Source organism: Acomys minous (genome assembly GCF_964271855.1).
Source record: "Acomys minous genome assembly, chromosome: 14".
Classification (NCBI taxonomy): domain Eukaryota; kingdom Metazoa; phylum Chordata; class Mammalia; order Rodentia; family Muridae; genus Acomys; species Acomys minous.
In genome coordinates this window covers 9501658-9522885 of record NC_140496.1, presented here as the reverse complement: position 1 = coordinate 9522885, position 21228 = coordinate 9501658, and the positions used below count along the sequence as shown (strand labels likewise).

At 46.5% G+C, this 21228-nt stretch overlaps 1 protein-coding gene across 1 annotated transcript in view; it reads left to right on the top strand.

Moving 5' to 3' along the window:
* The window catches only part of CDH13 (cadherin 13), a 984669-nt gene that overhangs the window by 761493 nt on the left and 201948 nt on the right, over positions 1–21228 (top strand). Inside the window, exon 7 of the mRNA XM_084755241.1 lies at positions 4851–5029. Coding sequence (XP_084611367.1) covers positions 4851–5029 — 179 coding nt within the window. The remainder of the gene's footprint in view (positions 1–4850; positions 5030–21228) is intronic.

Below are 21228 nucleotides of genomic sequence, written 5' to 3'. Positions count from 1 at the left end.
AAGTGGAATTTCTCCCATGAATCAATCTCAATCTCAATCTCTCAATCTCTCTCTCTCTCTCTCTCTCTCTCTCTCTCTCTCTCTCTCTCTCTCTCTCTCTCTCTGGCCCCCCCTCTCTCTCTCCCCCTCTCCCTCTCTCTCTCTCTCTCTCTCCCTCCCTCCCTCTCCCCCTCTCTTTGTGTCTGTGTCTCTATGTGTCTCTGTATGTCTCTGTGTTATGTGTGAATGTATGCCTGCTGTTTAGTGACACACAGGGGTTTGCTTGATGACATCTCTTGGCTCTGTTCATATGTCTTAATGTTGCACATCTCCTGGTGAGGCCTGTAGCTACCCTCACCACACTGCTGGAAATGACCTAAAAATCCGTGATATACAATTCACTTACAGGGATAGCGTTTTTCTAAAAAAAAAAAAAAAAAAGAGTCTGATACTTGGTGGCCAAAGAAAGGGCAAAGTTTTGCATAAACTCAAAAAAAAAAAAACCTCATGAACATGCTGAGAATAAGTGGCTATCGAGTGCTCGGCCCTAAATGGGACATCTCTACCAACCTACCTACTCCAAGACTCTGGGAACATCGTGGAAGAGGTGGGGGAAGGGATCTAAGAGCCAGAAATGGCGGGGGTGGGTGCTGTAATAATCCACCGTCAGGATATAGCATGGTTGTTGCATGTTAACTCAATGCAGTTACAGGGACCAGCATGAAATCAACCCAACAAGATCAGTCAAGAGCCAGCAGGGAGCACTGTCGAACTCAACAGGAAAAGAAAAGGGAGGCGTTATGATGGGGAGGAGGGTACTAGGAGTGGTCCATGGGTAGTGATGGAAGCCTGGGCACAGATAGGGACCATGTAACCATGCAGGAAATTGTCAAATAATAAATAAAAGATTAAAAGAAAAGAGGCCATCTGGAAAGAGTCCGTGGCTGGCACGGCCTTGTAAACTCACAGTCCCAGGAACACAAGTTTCAGATGTGCTCGTTCCATGAAATCAGACCCTGAATCTCTCCCTCAGAGATGTACAGTGGAGAGGAAGGGGCTCCCTGCCCAAAATGGGATGACCCACCATTGTCCTCAGCCTGGCAGGTTGGCAGCTGTATTCTTCTATGACAGAAATGACTGGCTAACTTGAGACTCTCAGCCACCAACCTATAATTCTTTCATTTTTCTCCGGAGGGGCTACTGCTGGGTCGGCTAGCTCTGGGAGTGACAGGGTGATTATCGCTTATTTTGACACTCCGAATATCGTGACAGGGGAAGACAGGGAAGTATTGTGTAGAGGCCCCAATGCACGTCTATCATGTAATTATCCTTTCCCTGCCATCCAGAAACACACACAGGGTAAGACAAGCATAGCAGGAGGCCGTTAGGCTGGTAGGGAAGGTATTCTCCTCGGAGTCCAGGACACGTGAGCTAGGGCAGGCCTGAGGCCAAGGTATCTCCACAGACAGTGGGACCATCCACTCAGAGGCAGCTGTTGGCCCCAGAGTTGTCTATGGCCACTGCTATCGCTTCTTGAAGGGACATAGAACAAAGAACTGAGGCAAACAAATCCCAGTGCAGGCAAGTGCGGGATTTGACACTCGGCACACTGGTGGACAGGGAACTGAACGGATTCGTAAGATGAATCGCACCATCACAGAACTCAAACATATGTCCATAGGGCTTAGCACATAAAAGTGTGTGTGTGTGTGTGTGTGTGTGTGTGTGTGTGTGTGTGTGTCCAAGGTCATTGTATTAGTCACTTTTCTCATTGTTGTGGCCAAATACCGGACAAGAAGCAACTGAAAGAATAGGGGCTTGGCTTTGCTTCATGGCTTTAGGGAAAACAGTCCCTCATAGTGGGGAGGGTGTGATGTCACATGGCTCTATGGTGGCGGATCATGCAGCCAGGACTCCTCAAACATAGATGGATCAGGAAGGGGAGAGTGGATAGGAATCAGGCTCAGGCTATAAAATATCAAAGCCCATCACCAGTGGCCCACTTCCTCCAGCAAGCCTCCATCTCCCAAAGTTTCCTCAACATCCCCAAACGGTGCCAACCAGCTGGGGACCAAGTGTGTGAACCCATGACATTCAGGTGACATTTCACATGAAAACCACACTATTATGTCCTTCTGTGCTGTATGGAATCTACTGGAAAGAAAAGCCAGTACCTATCCACGTCTCGGTGAAGACAAAGGCGGGCAGGGCTTTACACCAGTCTCTATTTCCCAGCAATTGATTAAAACGAAGGCATTTTCTGTGTATATGCGGGGCTATCTCAGGGTAAATCTGGTCTTGTCATCTGATGAACTCTCTGAGAACAAAAAGATGCCCAGGATGGCCTCTCCAGTGCACACCGAAGATGCTTCACCCTGCGTCTTTTCCTTCTCCTCTAATCATCCAAACGCATATGTGAGTCCCTGGCCACGATGGCTTCTTTCCTTTCCCTCCTTCAGCTATGACTTCAATTAAATGCAGATTAGTGAACAGTTCCAATCAATTAGGCGTTCAGCAGACACTAGCCAAGGGAGACACACTGTGTCAAGTGTACTTAACCTGAGTTGTTGGTGTAGAATTGATGAGGGCAAGGTTCCTTCTGTGCCTTCAGCCACAAGGAGTGCACAGGTTCCTGAATGAGCTCTTGGGCCCAAGATCTGTCAGTGGCTTTGTTCAGAGAGCCTTGGGTGGACCTGTCTTCCTAGGTTAGGAAGGTATCGCATAGAACCACAGCACAGGAAGGAAACTCCAACTTTATTCATAGTCTGGCTTAGAGGGTGACGGCATCTTAATTAGCACTATCGCTCAACAGCTGGGGTGGAGGTAGAGGCTGCTTCTGCCAAGAGTGTTCTACACTTGTTGGACCCTATATTTACTCTACAACTTTTCAAAGGCAAAGAAACAAGATGTGTCGTAGATGCGCCTGGCAACACACAGCTAACGGCAACATGGGTGAAATTAATCAAAATGAACAAGCACCTCCTTCCAACATTTAGGGCGATCAAATTCCCCCCTTGTTAACTTGACCACTTAGACCTAATGCTTAAAAATGTGATTCTAATTAATTGTGGGAAAATAAATCAATGTCCTAGTTTTGATGGTAGGAGGGGCATGTAAGTTAAAAAAAAAGGAATTCTGTGATAGTGAGTGAGCTAGGTACACTCAATGCTTCCTTCAAGACACCAGTTTGGTTTGGTTTGTTTAATCTGGTTTTGTTGTTGGTGGTTGGGTTTTTTTGTTTCTTTGCTTTGTGGGGAGTGGTTTCAATACAGAGTTTCTCTTTGTAGCCTTGGCTTTCCTGGCCTCACTTTGTAGACCTGACTGGTCTCAAACTCAATGATCTGCCTGCCTCTGCCTCCCTGAGTCCTGAGAGTACAGGCATGTGCCACTGGAGCCTGGCATTTTGTTTTGTTTTGGTTTTGTTTTTAAGATTTATTTACCTTTATTTTTATGTGCATTTGTTTAGCCTGCTTGCCTGTTTCTGTGAGAGTGTCAGATCTTGGAGTTACAGATAGTTGTGAGCTGCCATGTGGGTGCTGAGATTTGAACCCTGGTCCTCTGGAAAAGAAGTCAGTGCCCTTAACTGCCAGGCCATCCCTCCAGACCCTATGTTATTTTTTTTTTAATGTATAACTATTCCCATTGGAAACTACAGTTTTTGGCCAGTTATGCCACTTCAGGTAAGAGTTCTGGCTGGGTCCATCACCCTGAGCCAAATTCATGATGGATGCTCACTAAATCATCAGGACAGGTAGCCATATTGTCTGCTAGGATTCTAGACCATGCTGCTATATAATTACACTATTTTTAAAGTTAAATTTTAGCTGCAGAATCACGGCGCCCACCCCATGAGACTACCCAAAACATTACAGATTAATCTAACGTGTTCCCTCATGACCACTCCAACCACAATCCCCTTCTGTCTTCAGATTTAACCAGCATGAACAGCTAGCTCACTGTTACAACTGCCCCCCATGCTTCACAGATTCAAACAGGACCTGCACCATTGCAATGCTTTTCCCTCAGTGAAGCCCAATGGCCCTTATTAGTCAACATCCTGGCTTTCCCTCCATGTTGCTTGTGTGTGAGCAAGACCTTCCCAAAAGATGACAAACTACCAACCTCAGGTATTACCAAGCAGTCCGTTTCTTCACAGAAGTGGGTCCTTTGTCCACATCTCCTGCTTGTCTTGGCAAGGTCGCATCATGCCACCCTCATCTGTGCATCTGAAGTGCCTGAGAGAAGGTGGCCATTACCTGGCAGGCGCTCATGTAAAAATGCCTTGCGGTCTCTTTTCCTGGAGTAGCTTTTCCCTGAGGGTCCTTATCCCTCCACCTTGCTCGTCGCTCCTTGCCCCATGAGTATGTACATTAGGAACCTTCTCCAAGCCTGACCTGGGGGAAACTGTTTCTTGCCCTCTCTGTCCCCTGTTAGTGATCGCTTCCTCTTTATGTCTCTGTCTCTCTGAGCTTCAGGATGTCATGATGCATGGCCCCGCTTTGTGCTCTACTTCCCCCAGCACCTGTCCCAGGCACAGGCAGGTATCCCATAAGAGTTTTTTAAATGAAAGCTGTTGTCACAGAGCCACCTCCAAAATGGAATGGAAGCCCGTAAAAATAAATCGCACATCAGCAGAAGGAAAAATTAAACTGTCACTCCGCCGAGCAGCAGAGCTTTCTTTTTCTGTATTTCGGGTCCTTTAATGTGATGGAGCAGGGAGGGAAAGCAGAGCTTGGGAAATGATTTGTCTTTTTAATTCCGAGAGTGATTGACAGGCCATTCCCTTGCCATTGCCCATGGGGGAGAGGCCCTGACCATTCTGCCCCTTTGATAACCATCTCCCACCTTTTGGTCCTGCCCCCCCCCCTTAGGGACCACGGTGATGCGGATGACAGCGTTTGATGCAGATGACCCGGCCACTGACAATGCCCTCCTGCGGTACAACATCCGTCAGCAGACGCCTGACAAGCCATCTCCCAACATGTTCTACATCGATCCTGAGAAAGGAGACATTGTCACCGTGGTGTCACCTGCGCTGCTGGACCGGGAGGTGAGCTGAAAGGATTATGTTTTCTTCTTTGTGAGAACAGAACACGGCTCCCACAGAAGGATGCATGTGAGAGTCAAGGGCAAAGGCTGAAGCTGTTTGCACATGGCTAGGTGGCCACGTCTCTGAAGATGGATGGGCCAGGGCGTGGCCCAGCAGGCACTCTGCAGGACTGGGAGGCCCTGGTTATTTCTGGTCTGTCCATCTGATGGTCCATCCATTCACTCTTCAGAGTCTTGAGTCTGATCCCATAGAAAGGAAGAGAGGGTCACATGGTAGAGGGGATAGAAAGGGGACATAGCTCTCTCCAAGATTACCCAGGCTGTTCTTGGTACAGCCAGACAGCTCTCTCTATGTGCACCCTCTCTGTCCCTCCCATCTCTTCCTTTCCCCCATAGGCTCTCTGTGAAATTGCCCATCGCTTGAGTCACACGTCATGAAGAGTTGCCCTGAGCCTCAACTGGACGCCATGTTGGCTTTTCACTTTTTTCCCCAGTGTTTTTAAAGCTTTTTAGATTTAGTGGCCCTAACAAAATATTTCCATTTAATATTTAAAAAAAAAAAACACTTTAAGGTCTTCTGAAAATGAGAAACTTGGGAAGTCTTTGGCCAAATTCTCATTCACACCACGAGTCTCATAAGATGTCGTGGTCAGATAAGGCCAATGTCAGCTGGCCACTTTAAACTGAGCCTGTGCATGCCCTTTGTTTATATGCTTGCTGGCATAAGTGCCTGCCCCCACGTGGCCCTGTCCTTTCCTGAGTTCCAGGTCCACCCGGTAGCTCATGTGAGGTCACAGACATCATGCAGAAGCTGACTGCGGGCTCCCACCCATCGCTCGCCCGCCCTCTACCTGAGATGTGACCCGGTGATGCAGCCTTTGTTCCAAAACCATCATATAGGCTCAGCCCCGGATGGCATCTTCACCCCGGGACTGCCAGCCTTCCTCCGTGGGCTCAGTGTTGTGTATTTTCCTTCAGTGTTTCCAACAAAGCCATGCAGGCCTTAGGATCAGCACCCCTAAAACTCTACCCCATCCTCCAAGTCTCTAATGTCACACACCCGCCATCCCATGCCCAGGATACATGTTTCCTCCAAACTGCTACCTGTCTCATTAAAGCATCCATCTTCTACTGGATCTACTGGATCACTAACACTGTATCAGTCAATATGAAGTCACTGGTTCAATTAAACTTCATATTATGGTTATTTAAACTTTATTTTGACTGAACTGAAGCTGTAAAAAGCCGTTTCCAGGTCACACCCACTTTTTCCAGGGCTTAGTGGTCACATGTGGCTAGTGGAAGCTGATGCCGTACGCAGTGACAGCCTGCAATATTACATCATTCCAGAAAATTCTGTTGGCCTAGATCATAGGTTTGAAATTAAAGACTGTGGTCTGTGAATGTTTGCATCTTTGCTGCCAAGTGCAGTCCAAGGACCATGACAGTTCTAATTATATGTTTGTTGACAGAGGAAGAAAGGTGAGTTGAGTTGAAATGGTCCCATTGAGGGCTAAGAAGCAGAAGGTTAGCGTGGGAAATTACTGAAAGGGAAAAGAAAAGAGAAACTTGTATTAAATTGTGGTTGCCACTTAAAAACTGTATTTGTTTCTGGCTTAAAAACAAATAGGAAAGTAGAAAATTTCGTGTCATTTCTTTGATTTCATTTCCCATCCTTTTCTCAACCCTCCCTGTTTCTATGACTACTGTATTGGATATATATATGTACTGCACAAGCGCGTATGTAGGTAGGTGTGCACACACATGTGTGCACAAGTGTGAGGAGGTCAGAGGTCAACATCAGACATTGGTGTAGAGGAAGCTCTCCTGCTTACTTTTGTTAGAGATGGGGCCTCTGTCAGAACCAGAACCAGGCCCGACTGGCTGGCGAGCCCTGCAGTCTGCATGTCCCTCATTTCCCAGAGCTGGGCTTACAGACAAGTGCCACAGCGTGTCTGGATTTTACGTGGTCATTAGGGACCTGAATGCAGGTCCTAAGCTTATACAGCAAGTACTTTACCTGCTGAACCATCGCTCCAGGATACTAGTTCATTTTTCCTTGAGGATGATTGATGGCTTCCCAGTGTGGTCCTTATTGTTCATCCATCACACATGTGTATACACACACACACACACACACACATCATACATACCACACATCACACATCACACACACATACACACATATACATATCACACAAACATAGCACACACATAACACACACACATACACATACACACACACACACACACACACACACACACACACACGCTAGCCTTCCTTTAGCTCCAAGCACTCCAAAGATCCTCACTACTTTTTCTCAGGGAGGCAGGACCAAAAGCTGTGATTTTGCCATCTCAGGGGCTCTTGATTTTGAAACAAGGCACCCAGCAAGTCTACTTATAGAGCGGAGGACCACATACAACGTTCTTAAAGTTGATGTGGGGGGCACACGGAGTATCTGAAGATCTGACGCTCCTCTCGCGCTTGTTGAGTGGCAATGAGTATATCATTATAAAGCTGAATTACGTATTCCAAGCCTCAGTACATAAACAGCCTCCCAAAAAGGAGAAATTCAATTTAACTGAAACTGGAAAATCAATGATGATGACTGACGATGACTGTCACTTCTGCGGGGCTTTCCAGAGTTCAGTGCTGAGCCAGGCAGCATGAGCGCAATCTGTAGGAAAGAAATGCCAGGGATTGGGGCGTGTGAGCAGAGCAGGAACGGTTGCGCTCGGCTGCTGAGTCCGCGAAGCTCTAGCTCTGCATCCTTAAAGGACCAGAAACGGCCCGTCGTGTTCAGATTCCCTGATTTGCAATATCTTAATCTTTCCAGGCTCAGCAGCTCTCCTAAGATTCACAAGGCTGTGAATCTGGCTGTCAGGTCCCTTCAGCCAGAGTGTGGACTTCCACGTCAGTCTCATTTCCAGAGAGCTGCTGAGAAGCCCTGCTTACTTAGCGTATGTTTAGCCAGCTGGGTGTTCAACACAGAGCTTAACGACATTCTCTTTCTAGAAAATGTCTTGGTGCCTGTGAGGGCAGCTCAGTGGGTAAAGCCCTTACCTTGAAAGCATGAGGGACAAGGTTCGATCTCCAGAACCCATGTTTTTAAGAAACAGCAAGTGGTAGCATATGTTTGTAACACTAACTCTGGGGAGGCAGAGACAGGAGGATTCCTGGGACTTGCTGGCGAGTCTAGCCTAATTGATGAGCTTCGGGCCACTGACAGACCTTGTCTCCAAGGAAATAGATGTGGTTTCCAAAGTTGTCCTGCAGCCTACACACATATACACCCACAAGGATGCACATACAGATGCACACTTGTTTTTACTATCCATCATCATCATCATTTATTTATTTAAGTACAGGAGGCCCTGCTCTTGTAGAAGACCTGAGTGTAATTCCCAGCACGTACAAGGTGGGCTCACAATCACCTGTAGCATCAGTTCCAGGTTATCTGACAATCTCTCCTAACCTCCTCGGACACCAGACACACATGGGGCCAAACAGGCAAAATATCCATAAACACAAAAAATAACGTTTTTAAATATTTTAAAAAATAGGAAAAGAAGATTTTTCATGTGAGACCTATGACCTTTGGAGTAAGTTGAACTTGACTGATCTCACAGCATCTAAGTGTGTGTCTGCGTCTGTGTATCTGTGTGTTGGCATTGGTGAGTGTAGACAAACCAGTACTCCTTTAAAAGCAATGGCTCTCCATTGCTCCCAGCCCATCAGCTACCCAATCACGACCCAAGAAGACAAAACTAGTGTGCCTCTCTAGCTGTCTGGAACCTCTGGTTCCTGTGAGTTCAGTTGATAGCAGAGTCATGTTGATTTTCCATGTGGTGTGTTTTCCTTCCATGAGGCCATCTCCCTGGGAGGACCCAGCAGGAAGCGTTTGCTCTAGGGAGAGACAGATGATCTGGCATCTGGGAGGAGGTGGCACATGCTGAGCAAGCCTGTTTGTCTTCCCTGTTTTCATGGCTGACTTTCTCACTGAGCACGCCATGAGGACAGTGAGGTACAGTGGTGAGGAGGTGGCCTTGGATCCACTGCATGTGGCTTGTCATCTTTCTTCCCTACTTCCTCCTCAGTCCCTGTGATGCCTCAATAGTCTAAATGAAGCAGGTGCCTATGTCTTCATCCTCTGTTCCCTGACATAACCAGCTCTTAGTACAAAAGAGGAGCCTCAGGAGCTACTGGCTGCGTTCGTAGGAAGGAATGACAGGGAGGGCACAGCTAATTTGTGAGACCAGTGGTTACCGTTGTGAGGCCATTGGTTACCACTCCATGTTGGAAGCTCAGTGTCAATAGACCCCAGGTTGAACTTGGGAATCTGCTGCATTTTCCATACAAGCTTGATCATACACTTTCTCTGATATCCTACCAAAATGGTTCTTTCTAAAACAAAGATCCTTAGGTCTCTGACTCATCTACATATTTGCATTGCCAAGTGTAGTATCAGATGTGTAATAGGTCAGGATTTGTTCAGTGGATAGGTGGGTGGGTAGCTAGCTGACTGGATGGATGTATTGGTGAGTAAGTGGATGAATTGATAGGTAGTTGGGTAGATGGATGGATGGATGATTGGGTACATGTATATATAGATGGATGGATGGATGGATGGATGGATGGATGGATGAGTACATGTAGTAGGTAGGCAGTGATGGAATGATGGATGGATGGATGCATGGATGAATGGATGAATGGATGGATAGATGAATATAGAGATGATTGATTGATAGATGGATTGATGGATGAATAGGTACATGTATTATGTATATAGGTATTTATGTTTATGTGTATATATGTAGGATGGATGGATGGGTGGGTGGATGGATGGATAAATAGCTGATAGCTGGGTACATGGAAAGATAGATATATAAATGACCTGTATTCCTTAAGTTAGTATTATCTCAGAACATACTACCAAGTCCACGTTCTTGCATGGTTTTATAAACAGACAAAATTATTTTATTTAGGTTGCTATCTTGGTCTACCTCTGTGCCATCATCCAGCAGTCTAATTAATGCATTTGATGCCTACCTGGTACCAGAAGTTGTGCCAGGCCCTGAGACATAGTCCATTGATCCATATAGTGAATGGCAGGCCTGCGGGGATCTATGCCTCCAGCTCAACTATGCAGGGAAATGTTTTTAGAAAATAAGGACCATATATTCTACTCAATGAAATTGGGTTCATCTAGGGCACTGTTTGCTTCTTTTCTATGGCTGTATTCAGCCACTCCATTCTAACAGCTCCATCTGTGTTTTTAAACTATGTCTGGCTGCACTACAAAATAAAATCAGATAAAGGTCTTGCGGTTGATAAATGGTCTATTTAGCTGATCATCTTGGCTGCTAGACTGGAATTCATCAGCTGGAATCTGCCAGCTTTTCTGAACATGACCACAATTTGCAACTACTCAGAGTGCCTAATGGTCATGGAATTTTTTTTTTCAAATGGGAACAGTTTCCAAAAGAGGCTCTTAAAAAGAGAGCCTCACACCTGCCCTGCAGACGAAACAATCCTTGGTCATCTGAAGGGGGTTAAGCCAAGCACTTCCTCATCTTTGTTTGAACTCATCATCCTTATTATAAATTATCTTGCAAATTATGTAGGCAGGTGGTCACCTGCCTATAAAATATGCACATACTAAAACAGAACACAGGATTGTGGTGTATTGATTTCCTATTTGCAGCTGGTAAAGGATTCCCTAAAACCTCATTAGTGCCGAAAGTTTTAGGCCAAATGTGAAAATTAGGAGATTTCTCTTCTTCCTCCCCTGGTGAAGAGTTTTTTTCAGCTTTATTTGTATTTATCTTCTGTGAGTTAGTTGGATAGTTCTAGAATACATCAGAAATGAAAACAGAACATTAGGGAAATACCACTTTAAGGTGTGTGTGTGTGTGTGTGCACTACATCTGTGCAATTTCCATCAGAGACCAGCAGAGGGCCTCAGATTCCCTCAGAGCTGGAGTTACAGGCAGTTATGAGCCACCTGACATGGGTGTTGGGAACCAAACCTCTGGCAGAGCAGCAGGAACTTTTACCTGCTAAGCCATCCCTCCAAACCCCTAGTGAGTTATCTTATGCAAACAAAGTAGTTGGTGAATTTGGATGCAAACCCTCAAGTCCAGAGAGAATTTTGTGCTTGGTTAAAATGACCCACGTTATCACATTGTTTTGTAGCAGCATTCCAGAAACACATGAAGGAAATTGTGAAAATGATAATATCAGATCAAACTGCCTAAAAAAAAAGAAAAAGAAAAGAGCTAGCATTTCCTCTATTTCACGAATAAAAATTAGAAGCAGTAGTCATATTCTTAGGGAAATAAATGTTTTGAGGACGTTCTAATCTATGCTAATACTTTTCTCATTACCATCATGTTTAAAAGATTGGTGATAATTGCATACAATTCAGTGATGCTGCCAGGAGCACCGTCTTTGTTTGCCTTGGTGGGCGGGACCAGAATTAGATAGTCACAGCCTCACCATCTCTATAAGCTATTTACTCATAAATATTTTTGTTTGGATAATTTTCTCCATTTTTTTTTATCACTTGCTGCTGAGCAAATAGAGGAAGAAAAAGCAGATGTAAATAAATTGTCTTATTATTTTTAAAATAACACATTACCCTTGCAAATGCAGCACAGATGGTGAATTGCACTGTGGAATTACACTCATTCTGTGTGTCAGCAAAGACAACAGAACAGGATGCCTCTGAGGTGGGGTGCTAAGCTCCGGGGTCTGACATGGAGATGTAGCAATATCAGACTCCCTCACGTGACATTTGTGATAGAACCAAGAGGTGGCTGGTTCTTAGCCTGTGCCATCCTCTCTCTTCTCGCTCTCAGCAGATTCCAGAGACGTGATGGAACTAACGACCTCCCTATCATCCCTATCTCTTCTCCATAGCTGCCTGTTGGCTGAGTTCAAGCCACAGTTCTCCCTAGCTGCCCAGCATGGCCTCAGCCCAACTGGCATCTGATCAGAGAAACAGGAGTCCCAGGCACAGGCACTGTCTTCACACTCTGGACTTGTCAACAGAAAAACATAGCTCTCACATCAAATAAACTCATAAGAGAGAGTGTATTCTAGAGCCTATTGAGAGTGGCCATGGCCCAGAAACCAGGTTCAAGTTACCTCCAAATACCGTGTTCCAACATAGTGACTGTTTTATAAGGTTCTTACAGTAAATAAAGTTATAAGTCAAAGTACTTTTCAAATGCATTTCTGGAAACATCAGGTAGGCAGCTTACAGCAAAGTAGGGACGTCTTTGCTATAGGCCTCAGGTGACATTCTTGGGATTCACTTTTGTGGATTTACCAGAGTCACTGGGTATTAGGTCACTTAAATACTGGGCAGTAATGACTATTAAAGGGGATAGTGGTGGCCCAAGATAACTTTGCTCCTATCCTGTGATCTTCCAGCTCTCCTGGCTGCAGGAATTCTAATCAGTCAGACTCAGGGACTGGTTAGAACTGGTTTGGCTCTTTGTTTCCTGGGACCATCAGCTCATTCAGATTTGCTGGGGCTGTCACCTGTCACACTGAGGACATGTCACAAATGTCTCAGAGGCTGATGGGGGAAGCCTGAGAGAGACAAGCCTCGTCATGACGCTAGGCTTGTTCCAAAGCACTCTGTAAATCAGAGCTGAGATCAGTTAACTTCTGTGATTGGCAGTGAGAGCGGAGATGCAGGAAGCTGACAGACTTCCCATGATCCACAGGAAGTCAACCTAGAGTCTGTCCGTGCAATAGGCCGTGTGGCCGACTCTTTATATTCTGTGAAAACCCAAGGTCACCAACTTCCCAAAGCTCTTGAGAGTAATCTTGATGAGATTAGCAAGCACCTTTCAAATGGATGCTGAGCCTGCAGCAAGCAGAGGCCCATGTGGACGGCCTGGCAGAGAAGCAGCCATGTGACAGCAGACACACGCAGAAAGTGACCCTTCTGGTGTTGAGCCAAGGGGAAGAGTAGAGGGTTGTGTAGAGAAGTAGCAAAGCCTGGGAGTGGGAAGGGCAGCTGGGAAAACCTGGGGAAGGTCAAAGGTGAAGGTGCAGCATGGAGACACCACACAAGACAAGGAGCTGGTACAGGATACGTCTCTGAGACTATCTTCCAACTATAAATGGGAAGCTACCAACGGTTCATTTAGTGCTTAAACCCAGCCCTGCTCGTCACAGTGTTTGCAGGGTTAGACTTGGAGGGTTGACTCCTTACCCCAATGAAGAGATGATGAAGCCCAACGAAGAGGCATTTTGGAGAAAGACATGGGGTGTTCACTGACTACCAAATGGATACTTAGAGTCCACCCCTCCCACTATTCAAGAAGAATGATGGGGGCTCAGCCTTGAATCTGAATTCTACAGCTAGTTTTCCACTAAAAAAACAGCCTATTTTGAGTCTTCCTGTTCCTGGGTGTCTTGGAGTGCTAGGCAGCCGGTAGTCATGTGGCATATGTCAAAGGAAGACACAAGTTGCCATTAAGAGAGCGTCTTCATCTTTGAGGCTTTGACAACTGTTTTGATTCTCAGAAATTTCTCTTCACTCCATTTTGTTTTCTTATTGGTCTTTGTACAATAAGAAGAGCTTCAGATGTGGGGTAGTGGTGAGACCAGAGGACTCTCCTTGTCATCGTAAAGCTCTTTATCTCAGTTTATGTGGAGTTGCCTAAAAAAATAATGAAGAAATAATCTCTTTCAGAGTGCTTTTTTTTCTTCCCTTCCTGTGTCAGCCAAGAATGGATTACTGTGTTATTGTGGATTTTCTTCACGACCAGATTTTCCACTTATTGGACATAAGTGACAGCCTTCTGAACCCCTTCCCATTAAATGGTCCAGTTTGGAGGCGTGTCCTCTAAGCTAGGACAGGGTTCTGGCTGAGTTCTGGAACAAAGCTGTGCTCCTGCTAGAGTGAGAAGCCACCATCTTCGAGACCAGCTGCCCGCAAGTCTCCCAGTGAAACTACTTCAGACTTGACATTAGGCAGTGTTGCCTCAGCCTAGACAAGGATTCCTGGCAAAGCTGTGGCCAGTTTCTACTGTAAAGCAGTTTGGAGAAAGGTGACAGAAGCTACAGCCCCAGATTAGCACAAACTCGAAGTGTACGGCTTTGGGACAAAAATCTCCAAGTGCCCAGGATCTGAGCCTCATCCTGTGTGGTTTTAGAGATCACCTCCCTGCCAACCCTTTCCTCAGGTGCACGTGGCTCGGCCATACTGTCAATTAGAACCTTTCAGGAGACTTGGTGCTATAACATCACGATCAGCAGCCAGCAGGCCTGCAAGTTTTAGACCTTCTGTCAGGTCAGAGATGAACAAACTTTCTCATGAACACCCACATAATAAATCTTTCTGAACAACGTAAGGACTCATAAGCAATCTGCAGAGATGGCTCAGTAGTTAAGAGCATGCACTGCTCTCGCAGAGAACCCAGGCTCAATTCCCGGCACCCACACTGGATAGCTCACAACCACATATAACTCCAGCTCCAAAGAATTCCGACACCTTCGTCCTCTATGGGCACCTGCACTCCCGTTTATCTACCACATACACGTAATTTAAAAATAATAAAAATGATAAATACCTTTACATTTAAAAAAATATGAAAAGCGGTTGAGGAGGCTCTTACACAGTTCTTTCATGATTAATGGAACTGTTTTGGAACGTAAAGGGGTGTGTATTTTCAGCTTGTAAGCAATCAAAAACTAGACTGCGGCTTAGCTCTGACCCACAGGCCATAATTGGCAGACTCTGACCTTAATGATCACTGGTCAAGATGGCTGAAAAGTGGTGGCTTCATATATTGATTCTTACTTATTTTCACGTGTCTGTAGCTGAGGGCCACTCCACAAACTGAAACACAGTTATTTATCACTCCCTGAAGAGCAGTTATCTGGACAGAAGCGAATGGTGCGCCTGCCTTCATCCTTTGGACAGCAAAGTCCATTTCCCTCATTATTAAGAAATAGATTAACTTTGGGTAATTAAAGCTTGACTCAACATCAGATTGCAATAATTAAAACAATGAGTTCAACCTGAGAATAATAAAACGCAAAGTGCTGCCCAGACGTGGACCTGTGGGCAACATTGAGAATACTGCATAAGTGTGTAGAAGGTTAGTATGACCATTAAAAAAATGGTTTTAATACTTTTTAGCTTATCTGCCTTCAAAAATGTCAAAATCAGGGGTGAGGCCACCTGGGAAGGACTGTTTCTGTCAAGGCAGAGCCCCACAGTGGAGAGAGAAGGCCCCAGATGATGGCCAGTTCTCTGAGCAGAACTTGGAAGCTGCTGGAATTCACAGCAGCACTATGGGGTAGAAGCAGAAATGGGGGTATGGGTGTGTCCCCACATCCTTAGGCTCAACAGGGATCCCAGGGTGGGGGTGGGGAGAAAAACGAAGCTTTACCCAGAATCACCTAAAGACAGAAAGGGGATTGACCTTGTGGTTGTGATAAGAATTCATCTGAAATGAGACTCTTGGGTTTCTGCTGTGTGTCACCATATGCCAGGCACAAAAATCTGTGCTTTGTGTTTAATTGGCTCTCGATGGGAAATCTCTCAAGGTGGATAAGGAAACCCTAGTTATGCAGAAAGTCAAGTGTAACCATTGTAATGCTGGGTTTCCTCCCATGCCCCAGTTCCCTAAATAACAACTCTGAGACTTTATTATTTGTGAGTAAAGCCCAGAGCATAAGCTTTGGCTCATTCCCTGCTACCTCATAACTTATTTTACCTGTTTATCCTATTCTGTGTGTGCCTCCTGGCTAGTTACCTCACCTCAGTTTCATGTGTCCATCTTCCTCACACTTCGGGGCAAATGATATCCCTCCCTCTCTCTCTCTCTCTCTCTCTCTCTCTCTCTCTCTCTCTCTCTCTCTCTCTCTCTCTCTCTCTCTGCCTGAACTCCCACCTCCTGTCTCCTGCCTCAGCTAACAAGCCATCGGCTTCTTATTGACAGGTGATGCTTCTATACAGTACACAGGAAAGTCTCTCTACAGCCAAGGTCACTGACATTTGAACCCATGTCATCTCACCTCCAGAATACATAGTTGTCTTCCCTCGCACTGCTTGGGCAGCGTCACCGGTGTTCATCTGGAAGGGGATCTCAGAAGAGGCAGGCTGTGATCCAGCTTTCAACCCAGGAAAGCAAAGTGCAGTGAAGTGTGGTGTACCGCTTGTTCTGGTCAGGCTGTGGGCTTCTCTTCGCTCCGCACCATCGTGAGGACTGGAGTGCTATTAGTCAGCGTGCTTAGGGATGACCACTTGAGCTTGGAGAGCCTGTCAGTGAGCAGATTTCTGGGAAGAACCAATTCTCCCTCCCTCAGCAACTGTCCGTTGCCTGGAGCTCTTCATCTAAGAGGCGGGCTTTATAAGAGTCCCGTGTCCACACTGTGTTGTTACACCCTGTTGCCATTGTGTGGGTTTCCTTTAGGTGACCATATTGCTAGGATTCCATGGGTATAGTTTCCCTGTCATAAAAAACAAGATACTGGCTCATACGACCATCATTAAGTGGACTTATCAGGTTACAGAGGGGTGTGTGTGTGTGTGTGTGTGTGTGTGTGTGTGTGTGTGTACACAATAATAATTAAAGAAGAGGTCATAAAGTTGAGAAGGAGACAAGGGAATAGTAAAAGAAAGGAATGTGCCTTTGAACTGATGGAAATACAATAGTCAAGTATGAAAAGCTCAAAAATAACACACATTGAAACTATAAACAGACAGACAGACAGACAAACAAATAAGTGGACCAGGTGGTCTTCTTCACGTCACTGAGCTTAGGTTATCCCTGTTCCTGTAGCCATCTGGGTTCGAGGCCGCTGTGGGCAGAAGGCTTTCTCTTGAGTCAGCATAGAAATAGAAGACAACACAACAAGAGTCAAATGGGAGCAAGTGGAATGGCAGAGGGTAAAGGTTAACCTGGCCCTGGCAACCTAAGTTTGTTCTCCTGGACTCACCGGGTAGAAGGAGTAAACTGATTGCCTGAAGTTGTCTCTGACCATAGTATGCCATAGTATACAGGCACACGCACTCAATAGGGTAGATAGGTAAATAGGTAGGTAGATAGGCAGACAGACAATAAATAGATGATTGATTGATAGATAGAGAGATAGATACATAGATACATACATAGATACATAGATAGGTACATAGATGCATAGAACCTCTTAAAAAGAATCAAATGGCTTCATAATGTGTCCCCAAGCTCTCTAGGTCATCAGTTTCACATGATCCAATATATGTGCCAGGACCAGCAACAAGGGTTTGGGTTTTTGTTTTTGTTTTTGTTTTTTTTTTAAGAACCATGGCAAAATCAGTCACAGAGGACTTGAGGTAGGAGGTTGTTGCAAGCAATTAAAACTAACTGTCACAGGAAGCTATGCCACAATGGGAGGACGCTATAGCTCTGTCTTTCTATGCTACCCAGTTGACTTGTTGGCCAAACAGTAGGCATCATAGCAGACATCAGAGCCTGTGCCAGGACTCCTGAGTCACAAGGCAAAGCACATCAGATATCAAGAGAGGGTGTCTGTGAGGTCACACACTTAGGAGAATCTTGTCACCACATCTTCAGAGGGAGAGACAAGCATGCTAGTTTCTCTAAGTGGCACAGAGTTGTCAGTGGATGTGCGTGGCTAGATGTGCCAGTCACAAACACACTCCCTGGCTGCTTGCCTCCCCCACCCCCGCCCCTGCCCAGATCCCAGCAGGTGGTGAGCAGACCAAGTTGTGTGTGTGTCTGCATTTTCAAGATAGGCATGAGGAGTCATTAGTTTTGACCTTTGCAAAGAACAGATATAGAAATGGCTGGGAGACGCGGTGAGTGGCGTCTCTATTTGTGGATGTCTAAACTGGGAAGCAGAATTCAATTCCGTTTGCTGTTTTCTCTCGGGTGGCTTCAGAATTGTTTTCCACAGCAGAGTCCCAGGCCTGTAAACTCCAGTTTTCTGTCCCCTTGCACTCTGGCATTCTGGGACAGGGATGAGTTGGAAGACTTCTCTATTCTTGTCTTGTCTTGTGTTTGATCATATGAGACAGTGTGTGTTACCTTGGCACCAGACAACCATCCCTTTAAATATCACACCCTCCTCCTGTGTCCCCAGACAGTAAAAATAAAATAAAATAACCTGTCTGTTAAGATTTGGAGTTTGATTTAAAAAAATAATAATACCCAATAATACCTTGCTGACTCGCAGGAAGACACCAAGAGCGGGATTTGACCCCCAACCCTCTGCCGTATCTACTTACCCATGCTGCTGAGGAAGAGCCTGGGCCATGTTCCTGGTGATTCTTAGCACGTCTCTAAAAGGGCAACCTTGATCTTTACAGGACTCATCTCAGGAGCATCTGTGATTTTTTTTTTTTTTTTTGCTCTGAGGCTTCTCATGTGTAGTAAGCTTGACTCAGTTTCCCCAGTTCTTCCATTAGACATCGCATACCAATACATCCACCCCCGGGAGAGTGGAAGAGGCTCAAGGCACCTCTCAGAGTGGCCTTGCCTCAGCGTTCATGATGAGCGCTGAGGACCCACTGGAACCTGCCTCACAGTGTCTACAGAGGCAGGATAGGACTTTGCTTCCTGCGGGGTCAGCATGGTGCAGGGATTCAGGCTGTGTTGAGAACAGTCCTATCTTCTGCTAACCATCTGGCGTAAAGTCAGGCCTTTGGTCATCCTTGTAACTGTAGGGTCGGGTTAAGGTGCTTATGAATCCCATCCTTTATCATACTTTCAAAATAGAGACCCCCCTTCCCCCCACCATGGCTCCCCAATGCTGGGGACCAAGCTAGCAGCAGTAGAAAAGATTGGCAAGTGTTGAGTCAGCACGCAGATGAACTTGCTAATGCCTCACACTGCAGTGAGAATGACTCTGCCTTGCCCAGCCTCAGGTGGGGAAAGGATGGACCACACTCACCTAAGCAGTGTCCACCTCAGGGACTTTTGACCCTGTGGGAATGGACTAGGAAGAAGGGAAAAGGAGCCCTGGAACCAGCCAATGGGGTTAAATGGTTTTGGTAGGTGATGTGAGCTGGCTTTTCATTCCCATATAAGCCCTTGGCTGATTCCAGGGCTTGGGAGAAGAGCCTGCATATAGGACTACCCGAGCCCGACCACTCAACACCTGAGCCTGTGTCACGGGTGATGCTGAGCAGGCCTGTTCTTCTATACCAATGGCCCGCTGTGCATAGCTTATTTGGAGAGTTTCCCTGCGTCTAGAACACCTCAAGTTTCCCGCTGAGTAAGAGAAGAGTTTAATTCCTGTCAGAAAGCCCCAGCCTGCACATGTCCCTCCAGTCAGATAGTAGTGAGCGGTAAGTTCCCACTAATGGCTTCCTCAGTTGTGGAAGGTGGCAAATGAACTGGGTCCTTGTCATCTGGACTTAGCATCCTGGGCTCTAGCAAGATGGCTCCCTTGGGAGATAGCAGCTTTATCCTGCCCAGCAGACGCCCAGGACAGAGCAGTCCCAGCCCTGCCAGCAGCAGGTGTTAGGGCTGATAATGAGGTGGCCTGGTGTCCACCGAATGACAACAGCAGTGGCTTCAAAGGATGTATGTTCAAAAATAGCATCTGTTTATGTGGCGCTTTAAAAAAAAAAAAAAAGAAGGCAATGTATTCATACAATAGAGCAATTAGTGCCCTGCCAATAAGTTGCACCGTGACATGTGGATGTACTTTTTAAAAAGGAAAACCTGCCTGGAATGAGACATCCAAACTCCTCACTTCTCTAGTCTCTGTGAAAACCTGCAGAGACGGGGAGGAAGAGAGGCAGATGTGCAGTATTGGGTACCAGTGCAGCTTCTCAGCCACCCAGAGGTGACACCACAGCTGTCATTGCCTCTCATGTTCATAGGAAAGGCTGAGGACGCAGAGGCAAGGTGAGTCTTTGCCTACACACAACCCTAAAGTCCAGGTGGGGGTGTAAGATGGCTCAGCAGGTGAAGGTGACCACTCCCAAGCCTGAGGAATGACTTGAGGTAGAGCCCTGAAATCCACACAGTAAAAGAAGAGAACCCTCCAAACCCCCCCAAGTCGGCCCTCTGCTGCGCATGCTCGTACACCCACTCAACAAAATGTGATCAATTGGAAGTCGGCGCTTGAACTTGAACTTGGGCACCGCTATCTCCAGGATGCTTAGATGGTTTCTGGGACATTGGCTCCTCTCCTGCCACTTGCCTAAACACACTAGTAAGTGTTAGCCCCATAGCAGAGGAGAATCCCAGCCATCTTTACCATAGTGGCCTCTGGACAGCATCATGGCTCCCAACTTCAGAGGCAGGGAGAAGCTCTCACCCCACCCACGTGCTCTCCTCACCTAGCACCCTCTATGGTGCCTGGTGCTTACAGAAACCAGCCAGTGTGAGAGCCGCAGAGGAGACAGTTGGCAGATTCTGCTAGAAGACAGCAGTCCCGGTTAGGCTGCTTGGCTTTGTGCTAAATGCCCTCCCCCCACGCAATGGCCTTCGGGAAGCTAAAATTTCAGGTGAGATGTCCCCCAAAGGCTGCCTCTGTTCCAGACATTGCAAATGCATCCCTGAGGGTGGTTCTTAAGCGTGCATTTGCCATGGAGTCATTATTCCCGCCTGACACAGAGGGAAGATGACTGCTAGAGAGGATGCTGACTGGCCCATCTTCCCATAATCACAGGCTGGGGCAGGGTGAGTGGAATCCATGTGCAGGTCAGTGTGAACACCAAGAAGCTGCCGCAGCAAACGGGCCTGGTACAGCCAAGTCACCAGGCTGTGCAGACTAGAAGTGAAAGCTGGCATTTTGGAGAGTTCTGGATGAGGAGCCCAGCTGATCAGAGCAGCAGAGCCAAGTTCTCCTGGGCCCTCTAAAAGGTGACCAGCCTTGTGACACTTTGGGGGAGCCAATTTATGCTTGCCGAGTCCCGTGTCTGTACTTTTTTTTTTTTATCTTTCTCTGCCATACAGCAGCCGCCAGAAGGGGTGACTTCTGAAGCTGGTAGCACACAGCAGCAAGTATGCTGTGTGAACCCCAAGCCTGGGATATTTGTCTTCATTCTTGCTATGGGTGAAGCCAACTGCTGTGTTATAAACACGCTAAAGTGGCGTTATAGAGCATCCCATATGGTAGGGAACTGAGGCCCCCGACCAATAGCCAGCACCCTCTCCCAGGAGTACAAGCTGAGTTGGATGCAAATCCCCTGACTCATGATAAACACC